Source organism: Thermobia domestica, chromosome 9, assembly GCF_964235325.1.
Source record: "Thermobia domestica chromosome 9, izTheDome1.hap1.1, whole genome shotgun sequence".
NCBI lineage: Eukaryota > Metazoa > Arthropoda > Insecta > Zygentoma > Lepismatidae > Thermobia > Thermobia domestica.
The window spans coordinates 81,523,792-81,548,531 of record NC_137462.1 but is presented as its reverse complement, the minus strand read 5'-3'; the positions used below and the strand labels follow the sequence as shown (position 1 = coordinate 81,548,531).

The window sequence follows — 24,740 nt, the reverse complement described above, 5'->3', positions numbered from 1 at the left end:
CTATGATTGGCTGGTTAAAAACGTCACAATGCAAGTCTATATGTTTACTGTAGCGTAAGAAAGTAGGACAAATTAAATTTGCTCCGCATTTTCGCGCGTTTTTTCTTTCTTTTTTAATCATCTACCGAACAGAATAAAATAGTTAAGTATTTTTATCAGTAACACTTTAAATAACAACGTGGACTTACGAAAAATGGCCATTTACGTCAGTTTTGTATGCGTACGTATCGCAGATCCTCATCAGCTGACAGTCAGCAGACGATACATAGTAACTCTCGACATCTAGCGGTAACATTTATAAAATAGTATTGGATGTGTGCAAAATGCTATTCATTTGTTTCCGAGCATGACACAAGAGCTAAGAGGGAAAGGAGGTAGATTATTTTACTCGTAACGAAGTGAATAATGTTTACATTAAAAACATAACACGAATGATGTACAGAAAATGTTTCTACTTTAGTTCTTATGTTGTGTAATACAATAATCAACAATTGAAGAAAATGATGCTGTATTTAATAGTGTGAACTTACAATGTAGTTTGAATGTGTGCATAACAGAATACGCGACGTTCGACACGGGAGTTAAATAAATGTTACAAGTGTGCTTTCAGTGCGTTCAGACAAGTGTGATACATGTGGAGTTGAAGGATATAAATATATATTTATTTCTACCCGTATTTTGTGATGTTGATTAATTATTGGTACATAAACTTACTTGTTCTCTTAGAATTGTGAGAAATATTTTGTCAAACTGACGTTCAAAATCGCATTTTTGTTTGTATTTCTGGGCCTTGCCTGTCATTCTTGGATTGGAGGAATTAGTTTGCTCTCGTTAGGCGATGCAATACAGATTATTTTTAACAGTTTCTTCCCAGATGTGAATTCTGTTGGTTATAACAGTAGGGAAAAGTTAACCGAGTCTGCTTTCAAAATGGATAATTTAAGGTAAGTACGGTATTAGATATTTGCAATTTTAAGGGAAGAGTTTGGTATGTGGTAATTTATTTGAGAAAGTCGTACTACAGAGAGAATGCGTTTCATATGGGAAAGTTCTAGAACACAGATCTCCCCATATAGGTTAGTAGCTAGGTTGGTTCCTTTCTGTACCGAAGTTTAATATTTAATTTACATAGTATTGCCGAGCAAGCGACAGCGAGTGAAGGCCGATTAGAGCACCGTAGGGCACGTTGTTTTCTGTCTTTATTATAATTAAAAGGGAAGGGGGACCTGTGTTCTAGAACCTTGCCGTTTCGTATATTGCCATGTTCAGTTCTAAAATTCACCTATTATTAGTTTCGTATTAGTTTACTTTTGGCGCACCACTAGAAAGAATTGTTGAAAAATTATATTTCTTTCACAAATTTCCCTCCCCCTAAAAGTTATATTTTGGGTGACAAGGAAATATGTCACTTGACATAGATAAATTTCAAGAGGGCGACCAGAATTACCGGTAAATGTTGAAAATTTAAAAATGCGGCTTCCGGATGTGTGGCACAAAAACACAAAGCAAACTGTGCCAGGTGGTCACTGAAAAGTACGAATGCTATGTAATCTAGTCAGGGCAGGGTGAAGCTGGATTGCCTTCGCGATAGCGCGTTCGAAGAAAACGTGTCAGGGATGGTGGGTACGTGCGTAAGCAAGAGTAGTGAGAAAAATGGCAATGATATAAGTTTCAACTGCACTTCTCATGGTTTTGTACTAGCAACGCTCCATTTGTAAACATACAATTGCTACTGGTTCTGTATACTGTACAGAAATATACCGCCGGTGGAAAATATCATCTAATAGAGCCATCTTTCGTATGTGCTCACTTATTTTATCCGTTGTAGAGCACTTGTAATGTTTTTACACTAGTAACCCTACACTTGTAAACCTAAAATTCAGCTGTGTTACTTTGTATTTAATTCTTTCTCCAGCAGAATTTTGTCCCTTATAAACATGTCTATTCATGTAAAGTATTGAGTTTTAGTTCCTGTAAATCTTCCTAAACGTGGTGCTCCAAAACTACACCAGCACCGCTAGCTTACCTATTAACCAATGTTTATTTGATGAGGGCCAACCTTTTCTTCGATCGAATAAATGGTACATTTTCACTAATTTCTGTTAATATTAGGTTAGATTAGTTTTGGCCCCTTCATCGACACGCTAACCATGGTCCTAATTGAAAATGACAAACCTAACCTAATATTAACAGAAATTAACGATATTGTAAGATTTTTCGATTCGAAGGGAACTCTGCCCCCCATAAACATTGGCCACGACTTGTGTTGGATGGCCACTAAAAGCGAGTATGCTATGCTATCCAGTCGAGTTAGAGCAGGATAGCTGGCGCGGGAGTGCGTTCTGGTTAAGCTGGCACGTTATGGATGGAGGATATGCTCATAAACGAGGATAGTGCAAACAACAATTCATATCGCGTAAAATCACATAGGTTAGGAGATTTGTAATGGTTTCGCATACTTTCACACTGGTAACTCTTACATTTGTAAAATACAGGTTTCTTACATCGTGTAACATTACACTTATAAACATAGAATGCTGGTTTCCTACGTTGTGTAAAAATGCTCCGACAATATAAATTAATATCCTAGACAACTGTTTCTGGTGTGCACTCGGTCATTTTAACCATAAAATTGCCGTTTTTATGACATGTTCTGCATCGCCACTCCTCCATAAGTAATCCATTATGTAGCGTATGGAAAGGTAAAGCCAGTGTGTGAAGTAATGAAGCGGAACCATAGTAACTTAGTATCACTGAAGAAAGTACGTGTATACTGACGATTATACATTGTGTTGATGTGATTGTAATGGTGGAACAGATATTGTGTACAAGAGTGGTAAATCTGCAAGTTAGTACAAGTAAGTTTTCTTATGGTTCGTAAGTGAAGGTGTATATGAAGACACCCGACATATGTTTTTATCGCAAATGAAGTATTTTCCATTATCCTCTTTTACACGTATACCCATCATCGTTTCACCCAGAAGGAGTGAATGTTTAAGATACAAAGAGTAGATTTAATGAAAAAGTAAATATGCTTTGAATGTATGTATGGATCTCTATTGTAAATGTGTACCGTTTTTTTACTTGATAATAGCATTAGTATGAAGTAAGTGTATGATAGTAGACCAAGATGCTAAAGTTCTACTCCATTGCTTGAATATTCGTGCTCATAAAGTATGCCGGCGATTGTAATTAGTGATTCTTTTTTTTTATTATCCTATAGCTGCGCGGTTACGTTCCTTTAAGTAGGCCTATATTAATTTAAAGTTAATATACTTAATACTAAAACATTAGGTATTCAAAAGTGGTCCAGACCTAATGTGCCCCGACCTAAATTATTAACCTAACGTACGGCATTCTATTTTTACCTACCTTTTAAGTCGTGTTCATTTCAACTACTTTTGTGAGACTTGTGGTAAAACATGTAATAGGCCTAATAATTTTTCTTAGGTGGATTACTTCCTATTAAGCTAAGCTCTTCTTAATTGTTAATTTGATTGACTGCAACGGAGTGAGAAATATTGTTCAATTAATATAGTGCAAGGTACATTGTGTTAAAGCTTCTGTTTTAGTAAAATGCGGGTGCTATAGGAGTAGATAAGAATCCGTTGACGTTTGTAATGAATTTGGCGTATATTGCACCGTACGTATTTGTGTAGATCTTTAAAATATAAAGTGAATTAGATGTCACGACTGTAGTACTTAGGTTTAATATATTATTAAACAGGGCGGGATAATAAAAAAATGAATTTGATTTGCGAATGAAACGTAAGCGTAATACCTAAGTATTACTGTGGTGAAGAAAATTCGTCAAATGATTTCACAGGCAAGGGCGCCCATCAGGGGGGCAAGGTGGGGCGCTTTCTCCCCCTCCCCCCTAAAAGGAAATTGTGCTTGGGAATACCGAAAACCCAATAGAATTTTTACATTAGTTACAGCAAAATTTGAAACTATATTTGAAACGTTGCTTATACTTGCCCCCTCTTGGAAACCACAACATGGGCGCCCTTGTTCACAGGTCTACAAAAATAAAACATTGTTAAGCTGTTTCGGTTTAGTTAACTGATTCGTATATATTGGGGTGCGCTAAATCCAGGAATGACAACCGTTTTGTCCTGGAACGTCTGGGTTTTGAACAATCGGGTGGTCATTTGTTGAACAAAAATTTGAACACAAATATGCGATTTACAGAAACACCACTAACAGCGTAACACAAATTAATGTACAAAAACACGCACACATGTGAAAACAAAAAAAAAAAGTAATACCACCCTCGATCAGATTGCTTGTGAAATCGTCTTCTTTTAAAGGTCAAACTTCGTTTGGAACTTGTCCTTTTCTAGCTGGCTGCCGGAAGGTCCCTAAACAACATCCAGCAGTAGTCTGCCATCATCGTAACACTCCAGTTCCCCTGATACCGTCGTTCCATTTCTCTGATATCTTGATGGTAACGATCCCCCTGCTATTCACTCACTACTCCCACATTGTCAGGAAAGTAATCAAGGTAGGAGTTGAAGAAAATGAACTTTTGAACTCATGGAGCAACCAAGCTTTCGGAACGCGTACAACATTTTTTCCATCATTTCCTTGTACTGTGGGTCCTTTCGGTTTTCCAAAACCGTTTTGATGACCACAGTAAAGACAACCCAAGCCTCGTTTTGAGTTGGAGTCATTGAACTGATGAAGTCTTTGTCGGATATGAGTTTTCTAATATCAGGGCCAACAAAAACCCGCGTACTCGTAGTATTTGAGCAACAAACAGTGTAGCCAGAACTACTCACCAACGTTTTACAAATCTGAGATGTAATCTTACTAAATTTGTTTTATGTTGTTGGTGTGATTATGATTGGCAGATTTATTGTTGTTGGTTTTTCTTTGTAATCTCGTATTCTCATTCATGGCACATTACGATATGTCAGTGATCCCCATCCGGACCAATATTACATGCTCATGAACATGAGTATTCATGTTTCGGGGCGCACGAATGCATTTAATCTTCCATGTTCATTTTTGTTTTCGTGTGATACATTTGCAATTTATCGATTTCCAGCTACCTGTTTGACCACGTTCCATTTCGATTGTGCAAGAACTTGACGTCCCAGGAAGAAACGGGTATCATTTTCGACTTCGGTGCACCCAGAATCGTAAAAATCTTCTAAACTTATGCAAGCAGCTTTTTGGTTGCAGAACTGTGCTATCAGTATTTTGATCACACTTCTCGAATGTTCATCCTCGGATGATTTTAAAGCTTAAATCATTTACGTAGCTAGCTGGCCAAATGTTATGATGTTGCTCTTCAGCAGCAATAAAGTAATTACAAGGACCTAGATGATTTTAGATGGATCTACTTAGTGGCTGTGTTGTTTGTAGAATTATGATACATTTTACGTATATGAAATTTTTATACGTAGTTTTAAGATCAGTAAATAGACTATAAAAAATAATCATTGACTATAAATAGAGCACTATTCTATCATCAGTATGATAGAACTATTTATTTGTCTTACCTGATTTTGATCATTTGTATTTTAGTTGGTGTTGCCTTTTTAAATTTGCTTGAACGTAAAGTTCTGCCACCTATAACCAGGGCTTGAAAGATCTTGCTTGCAAGTACTAGCCAGCCAAAAAATCTGCTAATACTGCATTGCAGTATTACGTTTCTTTTTATTTGTTATGTGGAATAAAATAAGTTTATAATTGACCGAACTTTACTCGCCAAATGCAAAAAAGTACTCGCCACTGGTGAGCATGCGAGTGGATTTTTCAAACCTTGCCTATAAAAGAGCTCTTGCTCCTTTTACAATAGGCATTAAATATATAAGGATGAACTTAACATTATAAATAAGTACAAGATGATACATAATAATAATAATAATAATAAAGCAAGCTAAAGGAACTCTGGCTATACTCTGAAACTCTTACTATAATAAAGTATAGTAAGGAACTCTGGGAAATAAGGGTACTTGAAATAAGTGTGTAATAATAACACATTCTATAAGCAATTTTCCTTAGTGTATTTACATACTGGTATCAATACTGTCATATTAAATAACAGGATTTGTCGAATTACTAGTGTACATGGAACGCAATAATCTGTGATAATTTAGACTATGTTTTTAGTCATTCGAACGTGTTGATTTCAAAATTGACTGTAGACATTACTGGATTCATCCAACTGTATTGTGCTTAAAGCAGCTCGTACTTACGTACATTTTTCTAACTATTTTCAGTGCGAAAAACAGAAATTTTAATTACAAATCGACGGTACTTTGCAGCTACCTCGTATCTCGAACACAAAACACAACTTTACAGACGAACAAAAAGTTTAAAAAGTTGAAGATTAGGTGAAAGTCAGCAACTTTTCTGGTGGAGAAGTCAATTACGATAACAAATTGACTTCTCCATCAGAAAAGTCGTCGACATTTTAACTAATTTCAACTTTTTCGAACTTTTTTTTCTCTTCTTCTGTAAAGTTATGTTTTTTATATATACAAGGTAGTTTCAAAGTACCGTCGAAATGCTATTTTGTAAAATTCAAGATCTCACTTTGGTTTGAAGATAGGATCCATGTTGTGAGATGTTACAGTTGTTAAAGTATTCCTTCCAAATGTGAGAGCTATATGTTCAGGTAAAAGCTCACACTCGCGATCATTAAAAAATAAATAAAAAATAAAAGGAAGTTGGATATCTTTTATATGAATTCTGCATGATAATCTTCAGAACTTACATGAAAGAACTTGTAATCCGGTTACGTAAGTAAAAAGTGCAACAAGTGTACTAAATTTCCTTTGAAAGGCGTTGTACTCTTATTTAATACGTGGGATTATGCCTTATAGTATGTGTTAATATCTGAATCATGTCGAATGAACTACATTCTGACTTAGGAGCAATCCTCAGAAGAAATGCAGGAAGAGTTGCCATATTATCTGACATTGCAGCAGTATTGTTCGATCAAAATAATATATATATATAAAATAGTAATTAATCATGCTGCAGTTTTATTCCATCTTAAAGGACACAATTTCTTAGTTTAAAGACATTATGCAAACATTTTCCGTTTGTTTGCAAATTAACATGATTTTTGGACACATAGGTTATGTGAGCTGTACCAGTACGTCTATAGTTATGGTGAAATCCAAACCATTGCGAATACGCTCAAAGCTCTTCGGCCAGGAATCCAACCTGGAACCTAGTAAACCAAAGGCGCAAGCACTCTCCACTACGTCAGTGGGGAGAAACATGCAAATGTGTGAAGTAGCTTAGGGCCATATGCATAGTCGACCACGTAGGGGTCCCCTAGACGAACCGTACCTGTGGGCTTCCTCAACCATACCCTTGACTGTGCAATGCATAAAGCTTCCAAAGTGATCCCTCAGGTACGGTTAACACTGAGGGCTGATTGGTCTAGTCACACCTCGAGCGAGGCTAAAATTTTGTCAAAAAAAGTTGAAGGTAAAACTCCGGAGCTCAATTCTACTATGATAAAGAGTTAACATCGAAACAGTAACTGCATGGATACAACGTATGTGATATCAAAAAATGAAATAAATGTTCTGAACTTTGTTCTTGCAAAGGCGGAAAAATAACGGTGTAGATTATGAATGCAGTTCTTTTTTTAATTTTCAGATAAAGTCTGTTAATTTGCAAATAGTTATAAAGTGATATAGAAAAGCGGAAAAATATCGGTGTAGATTAGCATTACATTTCTTTTTTTAATTTTTAGGTAAAGTCTGTTAACTCGCAAAAAGAAATAAGAAGGATATGTAGCTAGAAAACGTGTGAGGCTGTAGCTTTATAATAGAGATCCCACTAGAAATAAATTACGTATACACTATTTTTTTTTTTTTTTTGACAAAATCAGGCAATAGTGTTTTTGAGAATGTATTTTCTAAACAATTTGCTAGTAAAAGTTAACCTTAGGAGAGCATAAATGTTATGTCTATAAATACAGTATTTTTGGGGGGGAGGGGAATTCCATGCAAATAACGTGAAACTTCTTATCTACTTATTCCCAGAGTGTTATCATCCAATTGCGTACAATTGTATAAGACATCCTACATGCATATAGTGGAAGCCACAGGTCTCAAAACCACGCACCAAACTTTGCAAGCTGCTTATTACAAGCGATTTTTGTATCTATTACGGTTTATGCCAAGGTGAAGCTGGAGGGCTATAGGCGAGGTACGTCCGTAGGGAACGGGCGAGTTAGCGATGGTGGTTATACGTGTAAGCGAATTAGGGGTTCACTCGAGCAGGCACTTCAACGAAATAGAAAATTTATAGGTAAAATACGATGTGAATCCCTACATTTTTCGTGAAGGAATGAGAGTAAATAAAATTAATTACTATCAATGGCAGCATATTGAAATGAATTTTAAGTGATAATGAAAGTATTGTATGTGTAAGTGTGCTCTTCGATTATCCTTGTATATACGTATACTCCCCATCGCTGACTCGCCTGCTCCGTATGAACGCACCCGCTCACTATCACTTGGGGCCCCCTGATGCGCTCCTACCATAACTCAGTTAGGTAGCATTCGTGCTTTTAGCCACACAAATTGATTTGTATCTTATGCACTGTAGTTTTTATGCCATATGCCCACACTGTATTTATACTGAGCCCCCCTGAAGTCAATCTGCAAGTAGTAATGCAGCTTTTCATATAGTGCATGCTTTGCTAAAAGAAATACAAAGCTCTAACCTATCCTGAAAATGTAAGAAATATGTCAAAATTTGGTAGAACTGTTTGCTTGAATAATGATCAAATTAGTATAAAAAAATATGCATCAATCTGTAGTAGATGGTCACAGGCAGTGGCGGCGGTTGGACGTTAAAAGTGAGGGGGCAAGACATGATCTGAATATTTGTATATAAATGTTAGTTTTCCTGGTTGTTTCTAACATTTTGTTTCATGAAAGGTTGTATAACTAATAGGATACTATATTTTCAGTTAAAATACCGTATATCGTATATAATAGTTTATTAAGTAAATTGAGAAGAACAACGCAAGTAGATACTAGCCCTTTGTACTCTTAAACAACGAAAGTGTAAGAAGAGATTTGATTCCTTGCTCATGAACATCTTAAATTTCTGTCTGGAAAATTGTGTGATCAGATTACTTAATAAATTTGCAAAACAAATAAATAGAAAGGATAATATTAATCATAGTAATGAATAATGATGCTTGTTTTGCAAAAGTTATATTGAAACTGAGGATTAATGAAAAACTTAATATTTAATTCCACACATGCTATTAAATGTATGTTATTACTCTTAGAAAATGAAAGACAGTAAATACTACAAGCATACGCTACGACATTTAAAGAAATATTTGCTTTTGCAACTTCTTGAAATATGTTCGTTGCCATTAGGTGCAGATTTCACTTTCTTGGAACACATCAAAACACAACAATACTTACAATCCACACTTCAGTTATACAAAATAAACTTAAAACCTAGAATTATGTTCAATTTACTAAATTTTATTGTATATACACTCGTACATCCTTAAACACAACACTTCACTCGTATATTACACTACAAAACAATGGAAAAGGTAGAAGTTGTTTCTTATCACGCTCTTTTTAATCGATATTCCTTACTTTAGAAAGAAGAAAAGACATTTTAGGAACTGTCATTTTTTGTGCAATTAAAGAATAACTTGTGAAATAGGCCCTACTTTTTTGCATAATGTTCTTTCGATTAGCTTCAAAGCGGCTCACTATCATATCGAGCCCTTGTAAGAAGAAATGAAAGTATGCTGAAATTGTGCTCCAATAGGTTATTTTTTGGGGTTATTTTCTGTGGCGATTAAAACGCAATTACTGTATCTTTCTTTACTCCACGGGAAGACAACCAATACGTATTGACGCAACAGCAAATATTATATGGCAGCATTTTTTCCTATTAATCAGTAACACATACAAAATCGTTACATTTCCAAATGAAACTATATACATTAATTGGGTACTTAAAAAAAGTGCGGGGGCAACTGCCCCCCTTTGCCCCCCCTAATCGCCGCCCATGGTCACAGGTACATGTGAACCGATGCATACTTGAGCAATTACAGCACCAAACTGGAGGTCGATGATTCCCACTTGTCTTTCCTTATATACATACCACCATCGCTAATGTGCCTGCTTCCGCGGACAAAATCACGCGTTATCCCTCAAATTGTTCCCAGCTTGAAATCGGAATATTAAATGCAAACTTAGCTTGTGTTGGGCATGGTTTTTCGCACTTGTTTGTTTAGAACATATACGTTTGCAAGCATATTATAAATGTGTACGCAGCTGGTGGTCAGGTAAGAAACCAAGAATGCAGAAGACGATAGATCATAAGTGGAAAAAAGGGATGGTAGCGCTCCTCAACTTTACGATGAAATATGTATAACTGTTGAATCAATTTTTCCCATCAGTGATGATTCCAGTTTTTTTTTTCTTTTTCTTGGTGGTGCTGGCGATTTCAATATACTGCGGAATACTGAGAATTCACATTGAGCACGATAGGTTATGTGGTCCTGAGGGAATGTCATGGTTCTCGGTGAGAAATTCCCCCCGCCCGATCCTTGAAGCCCCCACTGGTACCCTAAAATCAATTCTTAAGCTAATCTAAAATCTACTACAGTACCAATATTGTAACAACAAGTATCTCTCGCTTATTTTATTTCAGGTAGAAGTTGTTAGTCCACCCTTTGATCTTGTATTCAATATTTGTACGAGCGAAAGCAAAATATCCTGCAATCTTCTTTCAGGAATTGGTATATATTTTTAAAATTGGTTGCCATCAAAATATGTCATTTATTATTTTATTATTGCTTAATCAGCTCAAAGAATGCGGTAAACTCATTAACATACTCAAATATTTTGTCAGCACGGAGAATATGCATTTTATACAACAACAGAAAGAGCTACGGGCTAGCAAAGGGTGCGTTGAAGCACCCCTAGCCATTTCCTTGACTTACGGGGAGGTTGCGGGCTTGTTTGACCCTGCGGGAGAACTCTGCAACGCAAATTATCACGTGTTCCGTACGTAGCCCCTAAGTAACCCGCAGAATAACTATGCATACGGCCCTTAATGATACTATAACATACATGTCTGGCTAGCTCTGAAAAGGCGAAAGGGCAATGATAGTTCTCGATTCATACAGTGTACTTTCAGGCAGGCCATATAATTAGGCTACAACTGGAATAAGAATAGTTGATCAGTTTTACAGTTTAACTTCCCTTTTCAACTATGAAGCTACGGGAGACGCAGGTCTCGCTTACTAAGAGGAGCTCTCTAGTAATTTTTGTATACATACATGCTGGGAAAGGCATACGTCTTTGAGGGGAAAAAAGTTGGTTTTTTGCCGTTAAAAATCGTAGCAGCTGATGAGAGAATGTAAACGTTCCATAACCAGGTAGTGTCATTATATATAAAAATAAGACTGGGTTTTAAATCAGAATTTCAATTTAAAATTTACAAAACAGAAGCGTTTCGTGGAAGGAAACAAACACTTGTCCAAAAACCTACAAACTTATTTTGTTTTTAAAAAAAAAGTGTCCAACCATATCACTTTGAATATTTGTACTACTTCCAGAAAGATTTGTTCCAAAGGCTCTTTTCTTTTATATATTTTGCATTTTTACAATACCGTCATTAATAAGCGAGTAATTGGTTAAATTTCTTCTAATTTGGGCTTTTCTTGCTTTCTATTCAACACATTGATGGGGATTAAAAATTTCCTAGGAAATCATTACTCCCCGTCCGGTTTTAGTTACTTCAAAGGCAGTGTTAAATTAGGGATGGTATCGAGACGAGACGAGACGAGACTTTGTACAGTCTCGGTCTCGTCTCGGTTTAAAAATAGCTGTCTCGGTCTCGGTCTCGTCTCGAGTCAAAAATCGCCGTCTCGGTCTCGGTCTCGTCTCGGTCAACAAATGCTTGTCTCGATCTCGGTCTCGGTCTCGAGGGCCAAATCTCGGTCTCGTCTCGGTCTCGTCTCGAAAGTCTCGAAATAAATAGGTGAAATTAAAATTGTAAAAGTATTATTATTGTAAAGTCTGTCATTTCTGCTTCTTATTTTTGGCCTTATTCTTGACTTAGAATTATAGTATGGTGTACTTCTTCAGAACTAATTTGCTAGCGCTGATGCCTTCCATGCGTGTGTTCCAGTTTCAATCATCAGTGGGTATATCATATCTAATAATAACCCATATTTCACTTTCAGCAAAAGACTTTCTCATATGGCCTCAGTACTGCCTATATAATTAAACTCTATTAAATTAACTTCAGTACTATACAGTAGTTTATTTCCTTCCTTAGAATAAGAATTGTTCAATACATTCTAACTTATAACGCAACACATAGCAGCATGAATGTATTTAATCGTACCGAAATTGAAATTTTACAATTTCTCATTTATTGTCCAATACATTTTGTTTTAACTGTCATTTTAAAAGCATAATATAACGTTCATTATCTGAACAAATAGGGTAAATTATTACTACAATATATTTTGTTTAAAATTGATCAAATGCTTTATTACCGTTTCACATCTACGTGTTTAATTGACACCTTATAACACGAAATACCTGAACTTTGTGATGGGAGCTACGGCACTCATCTTTGCTATGTGTGGCCTCGGGTTGCATCACGAAATAAGTTAGATTCAAAGTCAGATGTTTCGCATAGTTCGCTTCTAAATTTAAGTACATTCTGTTTCTTATACAAGTTCCCAAATTTGTAATGCATTACATACGCATACGTATATCCACTGTCGTAACATAGATTAAGCTTATTCCTGAGCTCTTAGCGGTGCATGTGATCTTTATTCGAGAAAACCAATTGTGCGTTCATTACGTTGAAATTTTATATTGATTGAAAATTACTTGCGAAACATAAACATACATATTATATAAGTATATAGGTAATTCGAGCTAGCTGTATCTATTTTTTCTCTCTCGCCAAAACAAGTGATTATTAACTTTCTAGTTTTCTTTTGTATTCATTTTCTTAGTTTTGCAGCAACATGAAGTATTAAATAGTCAAAAATATATTTTTTTTCGCTGTATGACTTTCGTTAAATTTTGGATCCAATTTTATCCCGCCTTACCTAGTAAATTTACACAGTGTATATATATATATATATATATATATATATATATATAGATATAGATATAGATATATATATATATATATATATATATAGATAGATAGATAGATAGATAGATAGATAGATAGATAGATATAAACATTAATGGTAGACTATGTTAAGTCACTTTTTGGTCAAATTGAGTTAGAATATTTTTTTAATAGACTGTGTTCTTTCTAGTGGTGTAATAATGTAAGCCTAAAGCCACCTTACTACTTTGTAACTACTTAGTATAGTTTGAAAAACAGTATTATAGATCTTAGTTAAGGAACCGGTTTTTCGCTTCTCCTGTAAAATTACGAAATTATGACTTGGTTTAGTTTACCTCTCAGGTCTTGATATAAAATCATCACCATCACCATAATCAAGCATTATCAATCCACTGCTGGATGAAGTCTTCCCAAGTTTTCTCTACAACTATCTAACTTGGGTAATTCTGTTCCAGGTTACTCCCGTATGCGGACATTTCCTAGGCTGTTTTTGTCACGTGGTATACAATCTAAAATTGTTTTTGTCTATCGATCATAATTTCGTCTTGCAATACGTCCATAAGATTTTCCGATCTATTTTAAACATTATTTCATTAGTACCAGTCATTAGTTGCCAAATAATTCATTTCTATATATTTGGGCTACAAATAGTTCATATCCTCTACTTTTGGAGCACAGACACGCTACTTTTTGATCTTCGGATCTGGCAACACGGACTCAATTATTTAAATCAACACAATGTAAGAACCCCCATTTACTATAATGGCTAGTACGCTTGATTTTGGTTCGCATGGTCCCGAGTTCGATTCCCGGTGGCGGTAATGTTCAACGACCAAAGTTTTTCGGATTCCCCTATGATCAGTAACTCCACGTCTCCTTTAGCCGCCCTAGCATAATCGTGAGACGTTAAACTAAAACAAAACAAACCAAAAATCAACACAATGTGTATTACTAACTGTAAGTCTTTGAATAATTGCATATAGCTATATGATATGGATCGAGTTTGAGGTGGTTGGTGGTCAAACTATAACAAATGAAATGCAGTTAGGGCGTAATTAAAATTTTAATAAATAAGTTTTTTAATCTAAAAAAAATACACCAGGCCTAAGGCTTAGGGAGAACAACTAGTGCTACTGAAAAGTTGTCAGTTACGTTTAATTTCAGTTACAATTTGATTTTACATGTATTGCTGGAACGAAAACTTTGACATTAACATTATAAGTAGCCCAAAGACTATGAAAAACATCGTGTTTTGAAAACATTCTTGCATCATAAAACAAATTACGAGTAATTTAAAAATATTTTGCACTTTAGCTACGTTATTTGCACTATATTTATAATAATATTTAGCAATTTATTTAAGTTCGCAACACTGCTTAAAATGATGTAACTGCGACTTGTTGTAATTAAAACTACTGAACACTAATGTTATAATGTTCCTGCCGTTTGAGTTATTAGAGATCTCCAAAATGTTGATGTTAGTGATATGTATTGTCCTTTGTTACACTGAATAAGATATGTGCTTTTGTGGTTTAATTTAATATCTAAATTAGAAATATGTAGAGCTCTTTCGCGGCTAAGCAGTTAGCCTATGGCGTGAGAGAGCCGGGTTAGATTCCCGGCGGGAGCTCATGTGGTTTAAATTCAACGTTAATCAGTAGATTCAGTCTCATATAACCTCGCTGCTGAAAGAGGCGTTAAACTCAATTAAAAATGAAATGAAATTTTTGAGTTTTACGTCCCACGGTTATTCCGGTTAGGCTAAAGGAGACTGTGATGATGAGAGATGAATGAAATGGTGGAATGAAGAAAGTGGGAGGTAACGGGAGAACCCCGAGAAAACTAAACTAAATTAACTGAACAGAAATATGTAATATCAAACGTAGTGCAATTTGAGAAATTACAACTTTATGTTGCGTTGGCAACATTGCTTGTTTATCTAGTGGTATTGCAGAGTATCTGGAAGAATTTCCCCTTCCATATTTCACACAGTATGTTAAAAAAAATCAGCATTTTTAATATTTATGACTATTACTAGATGAAATACTCATTTTTCGCATGGGACCAGTATTTGGAAGTCAAGGCCTGTGGGAGTACCACTATCTCAGCAACCGCGAAAACTACTGTATGTATTTGACACTAATATCGGTCATTTTGTATTATTTTTACATGTCTGGGTACCCCCTCCCCAGCAGGTGAACCCCGACCCGCATGCACTGGTAGCTGAATTTGAAAGTCATCGCTAATGGAAGTGACACCATTGATCTCAGCGACCGCAAAAACTATACATTTGACACTAATATCGGCCATTTTGGATTACTTTTACATGTCTCGGTATCCCTCCTGTGAACTCCGGCCCGCAGCTGAATGGGGTGAATTTGGAGGTTAACGCGATCGGAGTTCCACCATTGATCTCAGAAAATGCGAAAACTATTTGACACTAATATCGGTCATTTTGTATTATTTTTACGTCTCGGTACTCCCCTCCCCCGCAAGTGAACTTCGGCTCGCATGCACTGGTAGCTGAATTTGAAAGTCATCGCTAGTGGAAGTATCATCATTGATCTCAGCGACTGCGAAAACTATGTATTCGACATTAATATCGGTCATTTTCTACCCTCCCGATTTAAAAAAAAAAAAAAGCTTCTTCTTGGTCTGAGGCCTGGGACATAATACTTGTCACTCAAATTTCGTAACTCTTGGACTCTCGTCTGGTCCCCAGGCCGCACACAGGCAATCAGAAAGACAGGCATGCAGACACACAGACAAACAAACTCTTCCTTTTACTTATATTAGATATCTATACAGGCGAGGATCCAAGGGATTATACGCACTGGATAAAATGTCAAACTATGGTTTAGCCCCTCCCTCGATCATATCCTTGATCCGCTAGTATATATATATATATATATATATATAAAAGTGTGTTTGTGTGTGTGTTGAGAGAGGGAGAGAGAGAGATGACTATACACATCAGCAGTGGATTTTGTTTTGGGAGAGGCTTGAGAACGATTAAGAAATATTTGTGTTGTACGTGCAATGCGAAAAAATGATTACAAATCTATTTCGGGAGGGGTTTCAATCCGATAGCCATCCCCTAAATACGCCACTGAACATTAGTCAACCGTTCCCATATTACCTAATACAGCAACGAAAGGAATTTTGAGTAAAGGTCAATCTTAATAGTTGTCTATATCAATATTCGAGACGAGACCGAGACTTTCGAGACTGACCTAAGTCTCGTCTCGGTCTCGTCTCGATTTATAGAGGCCCGTCTCGGTCTCGGTCTCGTCTCGGTAGATAAAAGGCCGTCTCGGTCTCGGTCTCGTCTCGGTATATAAAAGGCCGTCTCGGTCTCGTCTCGATAATTCGAGACGATACCGAGACGAGACCGAGACTAGTCTCGGTCTCGGTACCATCCCTATGTTAAATGTTACCATACCAAGCAATATCATCACATATTTTCTATTAGAACATGCTCTTTCTTTCGTCCTCCTGCTTCCTATCCGAATGTGTGACCTCCTACCAGCTTTTGATGACAATTCGATGTTCCGATATTAATTAGTACCATTTAATAGTATCTCTTAGAAGACGCATTCACTTTAACTCCGTCACCTTTTTATCAGATACAAAACACAGGAGCAGTAAGACATCTCACAAAGGATAATATCGAATGATATTAATTAATATCGTAACACTTATTTTTGTCTTTGAAGTAACCGGAATCCGACAAGGGGGTAAAATTTTCCAAAGGTTAAAAAAAAAAAAAAAAAAAATGACACTCAGGGCTGGTCCGAGGGAAAACCCTGAGAGATGAAAGAGTATGACGTGACGCCTTCCTTCTCTCTGTAAAGAATAAGACCAAAATTTCTCAGCGAGTGGGCATGCCGGAATTTACATACAGGAATGTAAAGTTGTTACTATGATTTTATATTTGTTCAAACATTTCTGATATCGAATTAATGGGTATCTGAAACTAATGAAAAAAAAAAACTTTGAAAAAAAACTCTATCGTCATGCTCATATGAAAAATGTTTCTTATGCTTTTCGTTGTCTTACTTAAACTCATCCGAGAATTCTGGACTGATTTCCAATTTCTCTGTCAGTTCCCTTTCTTTAGCTATGACGTTGCTCAGACCTTTCTCCGATCTCAACCTTCCAAGGTATTTTTTACACTGACATTAGGTCTAAGGCTATTTGTAAGTTCAAAGCACTTTTGAAGGAATATACTTGCTAAATTTATTCTGAACAATATCCCGTACCATGTCAACAAACAATACAAAAATGAGAAGTCTTTCAGCTTCTTCCGAATACAACTATGTCTTTCCTAAAAGCGTCAATTTTTGGATCAGTTGTGGCTTCCTATACTTCATCATATATTGTATCTTAGGGGGTCGAGAGCATATTGTGCTTTCCCAAGAGTGTCATTTTGTAACATTATTCGTTAGATTCCTACCTATGTGTTGAACGTAAGTAGAAATAATAATAATAATAATAATATAAATTTTCATGGGAAACTGAACACGACATAGCAGCATCATTCACACCATGTCATTTTATGAGTGGCTCCCACATTGCACATAAATGCTCGTGGATTGAGGTCAAAAATTCTTTTTTGAACACCAGTATTTTTGTCTTTTATGTTTGAACCTTCATCGAACCATTTGTTGCACATGTTTTCAAAGATATATTCATTTTCGCAAGTTGATTTAACAAAGTTAGTCAATTCCTCACAGGCAGTATCTCTTACTTCAACAAATTCATTTTATTTCACTACGACTTCTTGGCCTGCGTCTCTATATTGGGAATAAACCTGACTATCGCCTCCTGTATCGTCGACGGCGCCCTTTACTTCGGCGTTCGATGCCGCCACATCTTTCACATGGTGATTGAGCCGACCCTAGTGACACTGGCACCCTTTTTTTTTCTTAAAAAGGAAAAAAATATTCTTCAGTATGTTCCGTTTGTCTCCTAATATTTTCATTTGGTACTTTTTCATACATCTACCGATAATTTATATCCTGTACCAAATTTCACATAAGTAAATCCCCACGTTAAGCGGGTTTGCATATCCAGGCTCCTAACTATGAAAATATTTACGATCACTCCAACCCCAAACATTTCACAGATTCAACCTGTTGTATATAAGTTATTAGGACGTAAAATTGAATGTAATTTATACGAAAAACCCTTTTATGCATTGCAAGACCTGTAACGTCCAAATATTCACCACAAACTTATAGTTGTATCGACATAAACAAACAAACAAAAAAAAAAGTGTGGAGCAGGAAACCACTTTACACAAAAGTCAAAAGAGGTCATTGAAGACATACGAACTGGTCGAGCGGTTTGTGTCACTAGTCTATCAATCAGAAGTTTCTGTGTTCAAACCCTGTAGAAAATATTCGGTTTTTTTTTCTGAAACGTGTGTTCCTATTTTCATCAGAGGACTGAGAACATTTCTTTGAATAAATCTTTGGAAACTACTTTTCTCTCAAATTCGATTAGAAGCGAACATTATATGAATTGCTAATCTAAAATCCACAGCTGAGAACAAAATATTAAGTATGTTCAATATGTCATTATTATCATTTGATTTGTAATTAAAAACTAATTATAAGCATTGACGATTTCAGAAGATTCTCCCCGGTAATGGTCAAGATATGAATGAGAAAAAACTGATAAAACATTATTAGTCTACTTTGAGTATGATCGAAAATAACTTATGGCCACGAAGGGTAAATTTATGTCGACAGGGTCTCAAATTCTCCGACGGGTCATGACCTAAAATTATCATTGTTTGAAAGGTTTCCTTAACAAATAGAATATTACATTTATTTCTCGTTCTACGTTTTGAAATGGAAAAATCATAATTTTAAATAGAATTATAATACGATAAGCATAAAGATTTATACAACTAATGAAGTAAATATTTTTGTGTAAGCTATCGATTTCTATTCGGATTAAAACTCGAATACTCGTTTGCATCACACTTTAAAGTAATTCCTCTCTATATATATATTTCCTACTGGAAAGCATGTTTAACTCCAATTACTTAATCAATATTTTTAATAATATATTTTTATTGTAATACTCTTACTATTCAATGTTGTATGCACTTAATTTCTCAAAGCAAAACCTCACAAATGTATAATTGACTAGTAAATATTATCAAATAAATTATCATTTAGTTTACGTAAACATTGCATCGCCTGATTTGAAACTTCGTATTTTAAATAATAATAATAATAATAATAATAATAATAATAATAGTAGTAGTAGTAGTAGTAGTAGTAGTAGTAGTAGTAATAAAATCATAGCCATATCTTTATCAGAATTTCAGGCTTAGTCAATAAATGAATTCAACATAGTCTCTATTCGAAGCTCTATTTAATCGAATCAGATAGAAATACGAAGATGAACTTCGAGAACAGGTAAAAGAAAAATGTTACTTTGGTGGGTTTGGAAGTAACTTTTAAGTTTTTTTTTTTTTTTTTTTTTTTTTTTTTTTTTTTTTTTTTACAAATTACAGACAAATGCCTTGGACACTTTTTTCTTTTCTTTAAGTTAACTGATTCACCGAACGTATCTGACATATGAGTAACTTGTCTCTATTTTCTACTCGGTTATACACGTTTTACACTCTTTTCCATTAACCTTGAACGACAAGAACACGAACACAAAAACATCCACATAGGTATGACAGTTAAAATTCCTAACTTTCCCCACGGGGAATCGAACCCGGGACCACATATACCTGAGGCGCACGTGTAATAATAATAATAATAATAATAATAATAATAATAATAATAATAATAATCCCAGGAATTTATATTTATTTCCAGCAAGACTTTTGCATACCCTCCTAGTGCAATATGATGTTTTTGTAAAACGGCAATTATAAAATTGTCAAGCTGAATTTGAAAGTCATAATAAGTAGTGCTTTATTTATTTATTGCACAATTCTTTTATGCCAGTAGGTTTCCCCACCTTACTCGCTCTTCATGCTTACTCTGGAGGAAGCTGCGGGTCCCTAGGTTGGGAACTACTGCTTTCCACCAAGGAATTCAGACATCCTGTTAGAAATTTGTGTTCTGACCAACATCAGAAAGTTGTGTTCTTCTGTTTTTACTGCGCATGCACCAGTGAATTTCCATGGAAGATCATGAATAATTCTGATAATTTATATAATATTTATGGCCGAATATGTAATAAAACCTATATCAATAATATATATCATTCCTCAAAGTAACGAACACGGTAAACATTAAAAAATCAATAGACATACTACAACAGGGTGAAATAGCTATCAACTTCAGACACTACAAAATACATTTCATTTGCTCTTCCCGCTGGTCTAGTGGCTAGCACGTGCGCCTCAGGTGTATGTGGTCCCGGGTTCGATTCCCCGTGGGAGAAGTTAGGAATTTTAACTGTCATACCTATGTGGATGTTTTTGTGTTCGTGTTCTTGTCGTTCAAGGTTAATGGAAAAGAGTGTAAAACGTGTATAACCGAGTAGAAAATAGAGACAAGTTACTCATATGTCAGATACGTTCGGTGAATCAGTTAACTTAAAGAAAAGAAAAAAGTGTCCAAGGCATTTGTCTGTAATTTGTAAAAAAAAAAAAAAAAAAAAAAAAACTCTTAAAAGTTACTTCCAAACCCACCAAAGTAACATTTTTCTTTTACCTGTTCTCGAAGTTCATCTTCGTATTTCTATCTGATTCGATTAAATAGAGCTTCGAATAGAGACTATGTTGAATTCATTTATTGACTAAGCCTGAAATTCTGATAAAGATATGACTATGATTTTATTACTATTATTATTATTATTATTATTATTATTATTATTATTATTATTATTATTATTATTATTTAAAATACGAAGTTTCAAATCAGGCGATGCAATGTTTACGTAAACTAAATGATAATTTGTTTGATAATATTTACTAGTCAATTATACATTTGTGAGGTTTTGCTTTGAGAAATTAAGTGCATACAACATTGAATAGTAAGAGTATTACAATAAAAATATATTATTAAAAATATTGATTAAGTAATTGGAGTTAAACATACTTTCCAGTAGGAAATATATATATATAGAGAGGAATTACTTTAAAGTGTGATGCAAACGAGTATTCGAGTTTTAATCCGAATAGAAATCGATAGCTTACACAAAAATATTTACTTCATTAGTTGTATAAATCTTTATGCTTATCGTATTATAATTCTATTTAAAATTATGATTTTTCCATTTCAAAACGTAGAACGAGAAATAAATGTAATATTCTATTTGTTAAGGAAACCTTTCAAACAGTTAAGATTTTAGGGCATGACCTGTCGGAGAATTTGAGACCCTGTCGACATACATTTCCCCTTCATGGCCATAAGTTATCTTCGATCATGCTCAAATGGACTAATAATGTTTTATCAGTTTTTTCTCATTCATATATTGACCATTACCGAGGGAGAATCTTCTGAAATTGTCAATGCTTATAATTAGTTTTTCACTACAAATCAAAGGATAATAATGACATATTGAACATACTTAATATTTTGTTCTCAGCTGTGGATGTTAGATTTTCAATTCATATAATGTTCGCTTCTAATCGAATTTGAGAGAAAAGTAGTTTCCAAAGATTTATTCAAAGAAATGTTCTCAGTCCTCTGATGAAAATAGGAACACACGTTTCAGAAAAAAAAACCGAATATTTTCTACAGGGTTTGAACACAGAAACTTCTGATTGATAGACTAGTGACACAAACCGCTCGACCAGTTCGTATGTCTTCAATGACCTCTTTTGACTTTTGTGTAAAGTGGTTTCCTGCTCCACACTTTTTTTTTTGTTTGTTTGTTTGTTTATGTCGATACAACTATAAGTTTGTGGTGAATATTTGGACGTTACAGGTCTTGCAATGCATAAAAGGGTTTTTCGTATAAATTACATTCAATTTTACGTCCTAATAACTTATATACAAAAGGTTGAATCTGTGAAATGATTGGGGTTGGAGTGATCGTAAATATTTTCATAGTTAGGAGCCTGGATATGCAAACCCGCTTAGCGTGGGGATTTACTTATGTGAAATTTGGTACCTACCACCACATTTCGAAGGCTTTCGATGTCCATTTTTATCTTCTCGAAGTAAAGAAAAAAAATCCCTAAATTATGTTACAGTTCTGCAAGAAAGTGCTTTAAAAAATTATAAAATGTGTAGTAATGTGCGTCTGTAAATTAATTGTTATCATCTGTTGTAACATTGTATTAAAAGTTTATTATTATTATTATTATTATTATTATTATTATTATTATTATTATTATTATTATTATTATTATTATTATTATTATTATTATTCCCAATAAAAGAAAGGGGAAACAAGTTACAGTTCTTGATAAAAATTATTTCCATGACTACTGAAGTTCTCTTGAAAAGTATCACGGGTTCTTAGGAAGGATTTTTCATCTTCTGTGGCCTCGAGTTGCGGTGGAAGGAACTCTTTGTCCTTGGAAGATGAGAATTGGTTTTGTACAGCAATATGCCAGATGTCTTTTTTTTTTTGTTTGTTTGTTTGTTTGTTAAACAATGCAAGGCAGAATTCTATTGAAGTCTTGTTGCGTGCATTTTCTATATTAAATAGAAATGAAAACGCATGTATTAATTTCAGTTTGAATTGCAATTAATCAAGTTGTGTCAGACTTACTCGGAAGGCCATGAATGTAGTCTTTTTGTATTCGTGGTTCTAATTATTTATCTACTTAGTACCCCATTCTAATCAGATCACAATAAACATACGCCACGTTATGTTTCGTCAGCATGTTGAGAACAACGATGTTGTGTTGATTCTATAATGATCTTGTCGAAACAGTTGGGGCGCAGTGGCTGAGTCGTAGAATGCTCACCTGTGGTTCGATTCTAGGCCATGTAAATTGGTGGACAACATCATGTTCGTGGATTTTTTCGGAGTCCTTCTGTGTCTTTCACATTCTCATTTCACCATTAGGGACCGCGGTAGCTCAATGTTAGAGCGTTCACCTCTGGCGTTTGGGGTCCCTGGTTCGATCCCAGCTCGCACCAAGTGAAATTTATGGTGGACAAATACCGTGTGCATGGGTTACCTCGGAGTTCTTCCGTTTCCTCTCACTTTCTTTATTCCACCATTTCGTTATTTCTCGTCATCACCGTCTCCTTTAGCCTAACCGGCATAAGCATGGGACATAGAACTCAAAAGATTTCATTTCACCATTGCTTTAACATTCATTCAGATTGATTAATCATTCGCAGTGGCGTCTTCCTTAACATGATTGACTTGGTGAGTTACCACATTTTTTAAACCGAAGTAGTTGTCGATGTAGTCACTAAATTGTCATATTTTATGAATTTTAAATCATATTATACTTTTCATTTTGTTTTTCTCGGTGCATAAAATCAACTATTTTCACGTTACTGGCACAACTGATTTTCCAGGAAATTCCGAGTGGCAACCTCGCTATTTCTTCTTTCGTAGGATAGCGATTCCATTCAGATGTTACGCGGAATTGGTAAGTCTGAGTGGCGTCACTATGGTTACTATACCAGGTTGAAATGCTGCTTAAGTTTGTTGGTTTACGATTCTGCAGTTCGGGTAACGTCACAAAAACTTCTCTGAACTTAAAAACACAGTGTCGCACACCGCCATAACTGGCGCAGCAAGCGTTAATATTTGGACCCCCAAGAAAAATATGAAGTTCGATCCCTAGGAATATATGAAATATTAAATTTTGGCTTTCTAGTATTTAAAACGTTAATAACAATTTTTATTACTTCTAGAGGCCCCATTTTTTTTCTAAACTAAGGCCCAGATTACATTTATATTTATCTTAGTGGGAAATATTTTGTTCAAATGATGGGGCACGAGCACCACCTTGAATTATTTTCAATTTATTAAAAGTGGTATGGTGGGCCCACTTCAAAATTCACAGTTAAAGTTGAGACACAATATTTGATACAACTTACAGCCTTAAGAGATATATGAGGCACATGTGATTAAAAGACATGCTATTAAAGAGCAAGAAAATGATAGGAGAAGAAATTTATTATGTTAAATATGTAAGTATATATACCTTGGCTATTTTATGACTGAGTCACTATGAACCTCCAGACATCTCTGTTAGCGTGGCACAAGCTTCCGTATATCCCCTGTGTAAAAATCTGCCGCTTGAGAGTGCAGCCAGTTTAGAACTGATATCTTGAGCACTTCACCTCTTGAAACCCTTTGATGCAAGCAACCTTTTCAGGCAAAGAAAGAAATCGCTGGGAACAAGGTCGGGGTTGTAAGAGGGATGATTGAATAGGTCCCATATATTGAATAATTCCCATCCAAATCCTTTAATTGTCTCAACAATATGAGAAAGTTAGGATTTAGATTTCTGGGCGTTCGGCATCTAAGGCCATTTAGCCCGTCACGTTTGAGGGATGACGTCCCTCGGTAAGCACGCTATCCGGGGAAAGGGAAGGAAGAAAGTATTGGAGAAGGAAGGAAGCGGTCTGGGACCCATAAGTTAGGTATCACCCCGGCATTTGCCTGGTGTGAATGAGGAAAACCTCATTCAGTAAGTCGTGAACTAAACTTAAAAA

At 35.3% G+C, this 24,740-nt stretch overlaps 1 protein-coding gene across 1 annotated transcript in view; it reads left to right on the top strand.

The window, feature by feature from the left end:
- Positions 1-309: 309 nt before the first annotated feature.
- The window catches only part of LOC145694784 (phosphatidylinositol 4,5-bisphosphate 5-phosphatase A-like), a 103,668-nt gene continuing 79,237 nt past the window's right edge, over positions 310-24,740 (top strand). Inside the window, exon 1 of the mRNA XM_081771420.1 lies at positions 310-944. Coding sequence (XP_081627546.1) covers positions 931-944 — 14 coding nt within the window. The 5' untranslated portion in view covers positions 310-930. The remainder of the gene's footprint in view (positions 945-24,740) is intronic.